Source organism: Pseudophryne corroboree, chromosome 10 (genome assembly GCF_028390025.1).
Source record: "Pseudophryne corroboree isolate aPseCor3 chromosome 10, aPseCor3.hap2, whole genome shotgun sequence".
Taxonomy (NCBI): domain Eukaryota; kingdom Metazoa; phylum Chordata; class Amphibia; order Anura; family Myobatrachidae; genus Pseudophryne; species Pseudophryne corroboree.
Genome location: NC_086453.1, coordinates 65,053,537 through 65,065,836, shown reverse-complemented (window position 1 = coordinate 65,065,836; position 12,300 = coordinate 65,053,537). Strand labels below are relative to the sequence as shown.

The following is a 12,300-nucleotide window of genomic DNA, read 5'->3' as shown; positions in this document are numbered from 1 at the left end:
ATACCGTGGACCATGGGCTTCTGATTGAGCGACTGATACATTTCTGTGGTCTGGATGGCACAGTCCTAAACTGGTTTAAATCATTTCTCACAGGCAGGTCACAGAGAGTATCATCTGGATTATACTCATCACCACCAGTGCCATTGCCATGTGGTGTCCCACAAGGTTCTATACTATCCCCCATGCTTTTTGCAGTATACATGCTCCCATTGGGCGAAATAATCAGGCGCCATGGCCTGGTCTACCACTGCTATGCAGATGATACACAACTGTACTTGTCCTTTGCTCCGGGCACTGATAACCCAATAGCAACCCTAAATGGCTGTCTAGCTGAACTACAGGAGTGGATGAGCGCCAGTTGGTTGCGACTGAACCCGGATAAAACAGAGGTCCTTATGATACGACTGCAACATCAAAGGACAAGACTGCAGCATAGCCAACCAACTGGACTTACACTCGGGGATTCAGAATTACAGACCAGTGATCGTGTGCGGAATCTTGGCGTTGTCCTGGATGGTGGCTTGACACTTAAACATCAGATATCAGCCACAATCAAATCCTAATTCTTTCACCTGAGGAACATAGCCAGAATCAAGCACTTAATTCCCTCAGATGATATGCCAAAAGTCATACATGCATTTGTATCATCTCGTTTAGACTACTGTAATGCCCTCTACCTTGGTCTACCAGCAAAAGAATTGCAGCGCTTACAGCTGGTGCAAAACACAGCTGCCAGGCTATTAACCAACCAGCCCCATTCTAGCCACATAACACCCATCCTCTACTCCCTTCACTGGCTGCCTGTACGATGGCGAATCATCTTCAAGATTGGCTTACTGAGTTTCAAAGCATTACATGACCAAGGCCCAAGGTACCTGAAGCAGCTACTGACCCCATACTGCCCCACTCAATTACTGCGATCTGTAGATGAAGGACTTTTAGCAGTACCTAGAATCTACCGTAATTCATCTGGGGGTCGAGCTTTTAGTCATGCGGCTCCGACTCTATGGAACTCACTTCCCCACACAGTGCGAGAGGCCCCAACTATAGAATCCTTCAAAAGTAGACTCAAGACTTTTCTGTTTACTCAAGCATTTCCATAATGTCCCTTTTAGTATCTTCATGCTTCTGTATTTTATGAAAATGTACTTCATTATTTTCTGTTCTATATTATGCTATGTATCTGTTAAGCGCCTTGAGTCCTATTGGAGAAAGAGCGCTATATAAATAAAATTATTATTATTATTATTATTTTCCCGCAGATCCTTTGACAATTCTTTTGCTTTCCCCATGACTCAGAATCCAGACACGTCAGTGCAGCACTGGATGAAAGATGCAAGGGTCTTTCAGGAGTCCAGAAACTCACTGACCTTTTATACACACACACTGATTACAAGCAAACAGATCACAGGTGAGGATGGTTACCTTTAGTAGCCATTCAAACCCGTTTGTGTCAACTTGTGTGCATGTTATCAGGCCAAAATCTCCAGGGTATGTAAACTATTGATCAGGGCCATTTGGGTAGTTTCTGTTGTCATTATGATTTAAAAAGAGTAAACACAGTTGTTTGACAATAAATGGCTTCACCCAACCACTAACCATGAGTGAAAGAAAAGTTTGTGAGTTATCATTCATATTCTCTGACAAATGGCCAGAAAATCACAAATTCTGCTAGGGTATGTAAACTTATGAGCACAACTGTACACGGCCGAGTCACATTATTCTGACCACCAGATAATAGCCAGAGTAACGGCCGTGTGCAGCAGGTAGACGGCTGAACTGGCATTTTAGACACACGTCTGGTAGCCCCCAGGTTCATTTTGATGGTGAGCTGCTCCACTGTAGCGCATGGGTCGGCCCTCACGCACCTTCGTAGCCGACTTTCACCTCACACATCAATGGCACGTGGTGCTCTGCAGTTTCCATGTCGGTTATTCGCAATGGTGCCATTTGTCCAGTCACGATACACCTTCACCACAGCCGCACGCAGACAGTTCACAAACTGCGCTGTGTCAGAAATACTGCACTCTTGGCCCGAAAGCACCCTTGGCTACGACACGTGAAGCACTTCATGGGCTACGCGCTGCCGACGTCAGATGTAGGAGGTGGTCATAATAATGCGACTCGACCGTGTATACTATTATGTTGCAGCGTAAAGTCCTCTTTGGTGGACCCTCGTCTGACGTTCCATAGGTGTGCTTAGATTTCATGAATTTGCTGAGCAACATAGCTGTTTTATCACTGGCCAATTGGAGAAGATGAGTAAATACATTTCTTAGTGCAGTGGTTCCCAAACTTTTTTGACTCACGACACCCTAGAGCATCAGAATTTTTTTCACAGCACCCCTAAGCCAAAAGGCTTTTATTGAGAAATTTAGAAAGAAATGTTAAATAAAGTAAATTGTGTTTATATGTCATCCTTAGGCTCAATTGTGTGGTGAGGGACAAGATTTGCTTCGGTTTGTGCACATATTTTATTATTGACAGTCACCAGCACTGGTTTTGTCTATTACATTGACCATAAATAATTTGCATTGGTCCTGGACTCAATACAAGGCACCCCTGCAAGTGTCCTGAGGCACCCCAGGGTGCTGCGGCACACGGTTTGAGAACCACTGCCTTAGTATATACAGATCAGGCTTCACTATGTGTGTGCTTGGAGGTGCAGAACGGGGTCCCCAGAGGGCAGGCTGGAATCCACAGGCCTTTCTTTTTTTTTTTGCATGGCACCACTGTAGCACAGGGGCTCCCAACCAGAGGCAGTTTAGGGGTCAGGCCGCTCCTAGGTACAATATCATTGCAGCTACACCCCCATTCACAAATGCCCCCAGCCTCCATGGTCACAAAGCCTTATGATTTGATTACAGTCGTGGAAATAGTTATTGGATCTAATATGATTACAAAGTCCATCTTATTATTATCTGCTGGTGACTGGGAGGACCAGTCACACACACAGGACATTGGGGGTCATTCCGAGTTGATCGCTAGCTGCCGTTGTTTGCTGCATAGCGATCAGTGAAAAAAATGGCTAATCTGCGCATGCGTATGCACCGCAATGCGCACGCGCAGCGTACGGGTACGAAGTCCTTTGTGGTTTTGCACTGTTTCTAGCGACGATTCCAGTCGCACAGCCGAACGCAAGGAGATTGACAGGAAGTGGGAGTTTCTGGGTGGCAACTGACCGTTTTCTGGGAGTGTTTGAAAAAACGCAGGCGTGGCCGGGCGTTTGCTGGGCGGGTGTCTGACGTCATTATCGTGTCACTCGTCGCAGCAATCATCGCACAGGATAAGTAACTACAGGGCTGGTCTTGTTTTGCACAAAATGTGTTTGCAGGCGCTCTGCTGCACAGGCGTTCGCACTCCTGCAAAGCGAAAATACACTCCCCCGGGGGCGGCGACTATGCGTTTGCACAGCTGCTAAAGACTGCTAGCAAGCGATCAACTCGGAATGACCCCCATAGGTTGCTGCTGCAGCATCTTCTCTTATTACCTTATCAGAAGACGTGTCGCGACACTACAGATCACTGCGCATATAAAGTGGTGCTAATCGTTCTTTTACTGATTTACAGGTTGACTTCCTTTGGTCTAATCTGTTGATGGCAAATCAGCCAAGAAATAAACATTTATCTACAAATCTTTGTAGATAAAAAAAAAATTGCCTGAAATCTCAAAAAATCACGGAAAGTATGGATCGCGAAATTGTATGAAAGATCAATTAAGTAAATCGGTATTTGAAAGCATAACGATTCTTTTCACTTGTTTCATGCAATTGATAATTGGGATAGGGGAAAAAAGATGCAAACATTGCAATTAATGGTTCTATTCAGTTCAGTGGTGTTTCTGCAGCCCACTGAAATGAATACACAAATTTGTGCGTCTAGCCGCCTGAAATGCCACAGCAGCGTTACTCATTTTCCCCCCACATCATAAGACATTCTGAAGTCTTTAACTAGGTGAGCAGTTTATTTGTCGTTACTTTGATGTGCTCAATGCAGACAATTCGCTACTATCATCTCATTAATGTAATTGCAGTTAGAGCTTTCAATGTTCAGCATGATCACAGTGCAAATGAATTAAAAACTCAATTGAAGCCATCAGTATCATACCCTCCAACATTTTACACATAAAAATCGGTACAAAAGGGCCTTTTCCGATACTTTCAATGGAAGTTTGGAGAGCCAAAAATCGGTACAGACCATAAAAAAAAGGTACTGTACCTGCCAAAAAGGTACAGTTGGAGGGTATGCCATAGCAGTATTGGTGTAACAAAAAGACAATTAACGCTACTGGATGTCCAAGCACACACAAAGACCAAAAAAAAAACAGCATTGTTTGGTATAGACCTGGTGCCCATATATCTGATTATTTTATAACCAATTTGGTATTAATAAAAAAACTCCATAGACTGGGTTTTTCACATTCTTTTTTTAATGGTGATTTTACATGCAGTTTACAAGCTAGAAACCATACTGGAATGGAAAATTGAAATGAATGGGCAAATCTCTGAGACACTTAAGCATCAATGGTGAATTCTCATTTTTTTAAATTGATATCACAAAAAGTTGCAACTTTATAGTTTAGAATGAGAGTAGAAACACTGAAATCTTATGTTCTGGGGTACATTTTTAGCAATTTATATACATTTGAAGAAGGATGGAAAATTCAGCTTCAGCAGGTTTGTGTCCCCCCCTCCAATTTGTCTTTATAAACGCTATATATTTTGTCGATTAAATCTTAATATTATTAGTACCGAGGTACCTATTCATTATGAAGAACGGTGGCCCCATGGAAATCAGGTTTAAAACTCTCCCGATTTTCAGCAGCTGACAGTAATGCACTGTAGCAATACGGTATTAATCCAATGACGGGACAGCTGCTCCTAACTCTGCCCCTTTCATCGCTAATTGCTAGTGGTGGAAGTTTACACAAGCAGGGTAACTGTGCATGCGTGATCATGGAGGGTCATTCAGATCTGATCGACGTTGTGCGTTTTCACACAGCGGGCGATCAGGTCCTAACAGCGCATGCGTATATGCACCGCAATGCGCACTACCAACCGGACAACAACTGGTATCGCCGGTCATCGACGGGATGGTGCGAGAAATCCGTTGGCATGGGCATTCGCAAGGTGATTGACAGGAAGAGGCCATTTGTGGGTGGTAACAGACTGTTTAATGGGAGTGTTCGGGAAAACGCAGGCCTGTCCAAGCGTTTTGAGGGAGGGTGTCTGACGTCAGCTCCGGCCCTGATCAGCCTGATACACACAGAAATTTAGCAGCTCGGCGTACACATAGCATCGCACACTTGCACGGTAAAAATACACTCCCACTGTAGTCGGCAGCTATCTGAACGCAGGACAGCAAAAAACGCAGCCCAGTGATCAGATCTGAATGACCTCCTTAGTACATGAATATGCACAGAGAGGGCCAGAGGAGGTGGAGGCTTATTGGGCTAAAGCAATCTGAAGATGACGTTGGTTCCCGCAAACAACATAATGTTTTCGGAGTTAGAGGAATGGCTGGCAGCCTCCATTAATGATTGGGCCCGTTAGAGAGTGGTACCGGTCCTGGGCACTGTAGGGGATGTGGCCTAATCGTGGAAGCGTGGCCACACCCCAAACAAATAAAAAAAAAATGTGCTGGGGCGGGGGATGAGGCTGCTGTCTGTGACAGATGAGGGGAGGAGCGGCAGACCCAAGCCTCCTCTTCACGCCCCTGCCTGTTACATAAACAAATGTAGAAACTACTGTAAAGTGTATATAACAGGCCCGTTCACACAAAGGAATAGGACAATTCTTTGGTATGACTGGGTACGAACATTTGTGTTTTATCATGCTGTCAAGATGAAATCCGGTTGCTGGGCCCAGTAATCAGATGAGTTGATCAGAAGCCGTTTACTTATAAATGGGGTTTTACTACTTACAAGTAGGACAGTGCGTCGATGCCTCAAGTGTATGTTGATGTGTTTGGCCGGAATAAGCCAAGAATACCTGGTTGCTGCCGGTGACACTATTCCACCAATTCTACAGACAGACATACTGAAGGCAACACCTGCGTTCCTACCACTGTGAGATTTAGCAGAAGAGATATAATACTGTATAATGGGATAATGTTGTTTTGTTCCTTTCACAGGGAAATGTGTCCATCCCAAGAGGGCGTGTCACTGCAGTGCACAGGTGAGAGGTGTGGCTGCCGCTATAGTAGACAGGATAAAACCAGGGTACGACTGAGGCAGCCGAAGCCCCAAAAATTCCTATAATGTGGTTTTATTTCTAATTTATTTTTAAACTGTTTTGTTTTATTGCCATTGCTTTCTTAATAATAAACCAGTACTGTGTCCCATTAAATAGAGACTTCGTTATTCTCAGTCAGTCGTCCTATACTTGAGCGTAAAATATGGATTGATTGTCATAGCTACATTTTACGTTCACTCATTCAGCTTGGTCTGATGTCATGGAAGTGAGGATTGTCTTCAGTGTCGGACTGGGGCATGTAGGGCCGGGGAAATGCAGTGGTAGGGGCCCATGTTAGGGGTGTGGCCAGTCTGCAGAGGGGGTGTGGCCTGCCACCTCATTGGTTTGACTAACCATTAGAGAGTGCAACGTCTGGGACCCTTCATAAATATATACAGTAAATACAGCTGCTGCATGCATGATAACGTACCACATTAATAACAGATTAATAACAGCAATGCACTGTAGAAAATACACCATAGTCCAGTATAAGGTAACATATGTATATTGTATAATTCAAGTGCACAGTCTGGAATCTGATCCTTAAAGCAGGAGGTGGGCCCCCAGGCAGTGGGGCCCACCGGTGGTTTCCCCTGTACCCCTGTGGGCCAGTCCAAGCCTGATTGTCTTCAAATTTTCATTTGTATGCCTGTTATAGAGGCGTAGCTACAATCCAAATCAGCGCATTAAAGTCAAGTACTGTAAACATGATGGGAATTGAAGTTCCCCAATGTCCACTGAGGTAGAATGTCAAGTCAGTTGCTAAGGACTGGAGCAGCAACTCCAGTGTGTGCCATGTGTATGCATTGTAAAGGTGAGAGTGCAAAAACCAACCTACAAACACTATTCTTGCAGTATAACTTGTCACCAGCAGATGGCGACCTAAGATGGCCACACATGGAACATTGCTGTTGCTTGTCCAATGTACCAAATATGGAAGTCCGAATTGGACAGGATACAGTATTTTGGTACATACATTTGGAGTTGACTGAGCTGACAACACATAAGAGTCCAATATCCCTATTATCTCAGCTTGGGAGCTCCCTCTCAACCTTTTATATCAGTATGCCAAAATGTACCTTTATGAAGACCCCTGGTGTATTGGGGTGGTCTTCAGTTTGCCGGCTGTCGGGTTCCCGGCGCACAGTATACCGGCGCCGAATCCCGACAGCCGGCATACCAACACTTTTTCTCCCTCTAGGGGGGTCCACGACCCCCCTGGAGGGAAAATAAATAGCGTGGCGTGCGCAGCGCGCCACCATGCCCGCAGCGTGGCGAGCACAGCGAGCCCGCAAGGGGTTCATTTGCGCTCGCCACGCTGTCGGTATGCCGGCGGTCGGGATCCCGGCGCCGGTATGCTGGTCGCCGGGAGCCCGGCCGCCGGCATACCATACTACACCCGTGTATTGGGCTATAGGGACCTTTTAGATAAAGATTGTATTGGTCTCATTAATACCTTGGGGTTCAGACTAATTACTTGAGGTGCATTACACAACCTTGTGTTTGACATTTACATCTGTGATTGCACATCGTGGACATGTAATGCGATGGTTGAGATATGATGTAGAAATCCATCTATAGGCCTAATTCTGAGTTGATCGCAGCAGCAAATTTGTTAGCAATTGGGCAAAACCATGTGCACTGCAGGGGGGGGGGGGGGCAGATATAACATGTGCAGAGAGAGTTAGATTTGGGTGGGGTGTGTTCAAACTGAAATCTAAATTGCAGTGTAAGAATAAAGCAGCCAGTATTTACCCTGCACAGAAACTATATAACCCACCCAAATCTAACTCTCTCTGCACATGTTATATCTGCCTCCCCTGCAGTGCACATGGGGAGTCATTCCGACCCGATCGCTCGCTGCAGTTTATCGCAGCGATCGGGTCGGAGCTGCGCATGCGCCAGCGCCACAGTGCGCCGGCGCATGCCAGCCGTCGTTGCCTAGCGATTGCCTCTGAGGCAGAGGCAGTCGCTGGGCGGGAGGGGGCTGGACAGTGGCGTTAAGCCACCGTTTAGGGGCGTGATCCGGCCAATGCAGGCGTGGCCGGACCATTGGGGGGGCGGGCCGCGGTGGCTGCGTGATGTCACACGCAGCCGCTGCGACCTGTGGCAGCGAAGAGGTTCTCCCGGCTAGCCGCAGGAGCTGCGCTGGCTGGGAGTAACTCCTGAGATGCATAAGCATCGCCGCTGTGCGATGCTTTTGCATTTCAGTGGGGGGGGGGGGCGGCACTGACATGCGGGGCGGACTAGCCCTGTGCTGGGTGTCCCCCGCATGTCTGAGTGCCTGATCGTAGCTGTGCTAAATTTAGCACAGCTACGATCAACTCGGAATGACCCCCATGGGGCCTAATTCAGACCTGGTCGCACGCAGGCTATTTTTTTAACTGCTGCAACCAGGTAATCGCAGCCTACATGGGGAGGGGGTAAGGACTTTGCAGGGGTGCGATGGACTGTGCAGTGAGCTGCACAAACAAAAGTTTGTGCAGTTTCTGCACAGCCCAGGACTTACTCAGATGCTGCGACAATCTTGGCCGGCGGTGAAGTCAGGAACCCTCCTCCGGAACAGCTGGGCACGCCTGTATTTTTCCCGACACTCCCAGGAACACCTTCTGACTGTCAATCTTCTTGCAATCGCCCCTGCGATCGCTTTCGTCCTAGAAGCCGACGCACTCCGGTGACCCCCGTCACCGGGCAGCGACGCACCTGCCCATTGCGGGTCATATGCATGCGCAGTTCAGACCCGATCGCACGGCTGCAAAAAATAGCAGCGTTCGATCGGGTCTGAATGACCCCCATGGTTTTGCCCAACTGCTAACAAAGTTGCTGCTGCGACCAACTCTGAATTATCCCCTATGTCCTTTGATCTGGTGGATGATGGTTAGATGGCGATTCATTATTGGTGAGACTAAATATGTTTAGTCTGCCCTGTTCCTGCATACTTCCCTACAGGGCACAATCACCTTGCAAGTTGCATCCTGGTATCATTGGCTGTGTCATCGCTGGTAAAGCCTGGCACTGCTTCCTTTATCCATACTCTCATTGTCCATGCCCACAGAAGTGGCATAGATCCACACTGGTCATCTGGTCAGAATTATTGTCTCTGTATTCATACAAAATTACATAAGCGCCTTCCACTAAATTGATACACCATGGCCACACAGGTAGGAAATAGTGAAGGAACTAGGGCGGCTCTTCATAGGATAAGTGCTGCAATAACTGATCAGAGAAATACTGGTACATACTGGTACAGAGTTTGCGGAAAATATACACTAATATTATTTTCAGCCTTTGTCGCTAAAATTTTGCCTGATGGATGATGAGGTATCAAAGGTTTCACTCAAGGTCATGATGTAATTAGGGCTCTGATGTAATACTAGCCCATCTGTGTTTATCCCTGCATAGAAAAACGTTTGGGAGTTAGTCTGGCACTGCCCCTTTCTTGCGTTTACATTCCAGACTGTGGTCGCTCTGCCGCTGAGAATCACCGTATAGTAGGAGGTTCTCCGTCAGCCTGGGGACGTTGGCCATGGCAGGTCAGCCTGCGTTGGGATGGACGCCATGTGTGTGGAGGATCCATTATTTCATCCCAATGGGTGATGAGCGCTGCGCACTGCTTTGTTCTGTGAGTAGTTTTGTGGTTGCTTGTTGAGTGTACCCCCGCAGTATTGTGCAATGCTGCTGCTGCTGATTTATTTCAGTATGACAAATAATTCAAAACCTAAATCATTCATAAAAAAAATCAATACATACAAGATTGATGAAGGTGGTGCACATGTGAGAGAGCGGAAAAAGTAGGCTCCTGCTCGTCAGACGTTTGTGTCCAGAAGCACTGTAGCTGGGAGAACAACCAGAGGGAGTAGTATCAGTTTGGAGTAGGATATAATAAAGGAACGGCTTTTGTTAGATCAATTGAGCAATTTAAGTTTGGTGGATAGACTGGTCACATGAGGTAGGGAGTTCCATAAGTGGGGAGGAACATGGGAAATGTATTGGAAGCAGGAGCAAGAGATGATTATCAGAGAGGAGGCAGGGTACAGGTCAGAGGCAGATCTAGGACGATGAGCCAGATAAACATGGAGGGAGGACATATTGAGGACTTTAACTATGAGAATGAGTAGCTTCAGTTGGATTCTAGAGGTAATCCGTAGTCGGTGTAGTGATTTGCAGAGTTGTGCAGTGGATGCACAGAAAGGAAGATTAGTCTTGCTATGGCATTGAGGGTGGGATATAGAGGAGCAAGATGTTTGAGGGGAAGGCAAGATGGCTCCACTGGTCAAAAAGGGGGTGATATGAAAGTGCAAAATACTGGATTTTTGGAGTAAAGCTTAAGGCGGTGTTGAGGCTAACACCCAGGCAACGGGCATGGGAAACTGGGGAGAGAGAGGGAGAGACGAGAGCATGGCTTGAGACATGTGGAGGAGGAGAGGTGTTTTAGACATGTAGAACTTTAGGTAGAATGTAGACATCCAAGAGAAGATGGGGAAAAGGCAATTGGTCACACAGGATAAAAGAGAAGGAGAGAAACCAGACATGAAAGGTAGATTTGACCATTCAAGCCATGACAGGCGGCTTAAATATACATATTAGGTCACTGAAAGAAGAGATATAAAGAGAGAGCTTAGAGCAGAGGCTTAAAAGACCTTTACTGGCAGAGGAAGTGGAAGGATGTGTGTGCCAAAGCAGTAAGACTGAAGGAGTGTTTAGAAAGGTAGGAGGAGAACCAGGAAAGAATGGTGTCATGAAGGCCAATCTGAAGGGTGACCAGGAGAAGAGATTTGACTAACTGACTCAATTGCAGCAGAGCATTTAGTAGAGAAACTTAGCTGTGAGTAGATCATTGATCACTGTTTCTGACCTCACAGGTCCAACTTCCTCACTGTTGGTAGGTGGAAGGTCCATGCTGGTTCTACCTCCCTCAACCCATCAACATCTCTTTCCATCCACAACATCTACTACAATGGGCTATACAACCCTGAAAGCAATGACTACGATGTGGCCCTGCTGAAAACTAGCCAGCCAATGGGCTTCTCTGGTGAGGCAAATCCCCTCTGGGGCTTGAGACACCGTGGGGAGACGGCAAGGTGTTTTCTGCTGCTAGTTCAGTATCACTTGTCATTATGTTGTCCAGCAGTAAATATCATTGAACTGGCATCACTGCTAGTGTTATTGCTGTCTAGGCAGAGTTGTCGCTGCTGCTCAGAGGCATTCCTCATGCAGCAAGGCAGAAAGAGAATCATCTGTAGACTATTAGTAGGGCCACCACAACTTGCTATATATTATTAGTTAGGGCCGCTGCTTTTACTGTGATGTTGACCCCTAAATTTTGTATTAGGTGAATGTCATCTGGTTAAGCAGGAAACGTCTTTTTGCCTGGCCAATAGGAAATTACAGGTAATCTCACCTGACCAATCAGGGGAAGATATTTTACCCAACTGAGGATTCTGTTAGCATCCCTGGAATTGTGGGTGCCGCAGAGATTAGACCATTGGTTGGTACAAGTCAGGAGACCTTTGGTGTAAGTGATAGGGCAATGGCATGTCATGTGACAACAGTGTCAAATACCTCCAGCATACATAGGTACTTTTCATACTTGGGGTAGATGTACCACGCATTGGAGACAGATAGTAGTGGCTCAAAGAAACCAATCAGCCTGTAACTGTCATTTCAAAGACTGTGCTAGATACATGACAGAAGATTATTGTTACTTTGGACAACTTCTCCACTTTATCTCTCTACAAGGCTTGATAAATCCCTCTGCAAATTTAGGGGTTATGCTCATTGGCCCATTAGCACATGTCTTGCTGTCTGTAATCCCGCTGGCTTCTCTTCTCGACATCTTTTTGCAGAGACGTTGCGGCCTGTATGTCTGCCCAGAACAAAGCAGGAGTTCAAGGCAACAGGAAACTGCTGGATCAGTGGCTGGGGACACGTCAGCGAGGGAGGTGAGGAGCTACTAGGGCACAGCGTGGCTGGTTGGGGGGCTGTGTACGATTTACTATCCAGCATAAAATGTAATGAACGTTTTACTACTCCTCTGTGATAAAGCACTACCATATGTGTGTAGGGTA

At 46.4% G+C, this 12,300-nt stretch overlaps 1 protein-coding gene across 1 annotated transcript in view; it reads left to right on the top strand.

The window, feature by feature from the left end:
* Window positions 1-12,300, top strand: part of LOC134967018 (transmembrane protease serine 3-like) — a 69,184-nt gene that overhangs the window by 33,732 nt on the left and 23,152 nt on the right. The window contains exons 8-11 of the mRNA XM_063944011.1: window positions 6,132-6,175; window positions 9,689-9,854; window positions 11,095-11,264; window positions 12,079-12,174. Coding sequence (XP_063800081.1) covers window positions 6,132-6,175; window positions 9,689-9,854; window positions 11,095-11,264; window positions 12,079-12,174 — 476 coding nt within the window. The remainder of the gene's footprint in view (window positions 1-6,131; window positions 6,176-9,688; window positions 9,855-11,094; window positions 11,265-12,078; window positions 12,175-12,300) is intronic.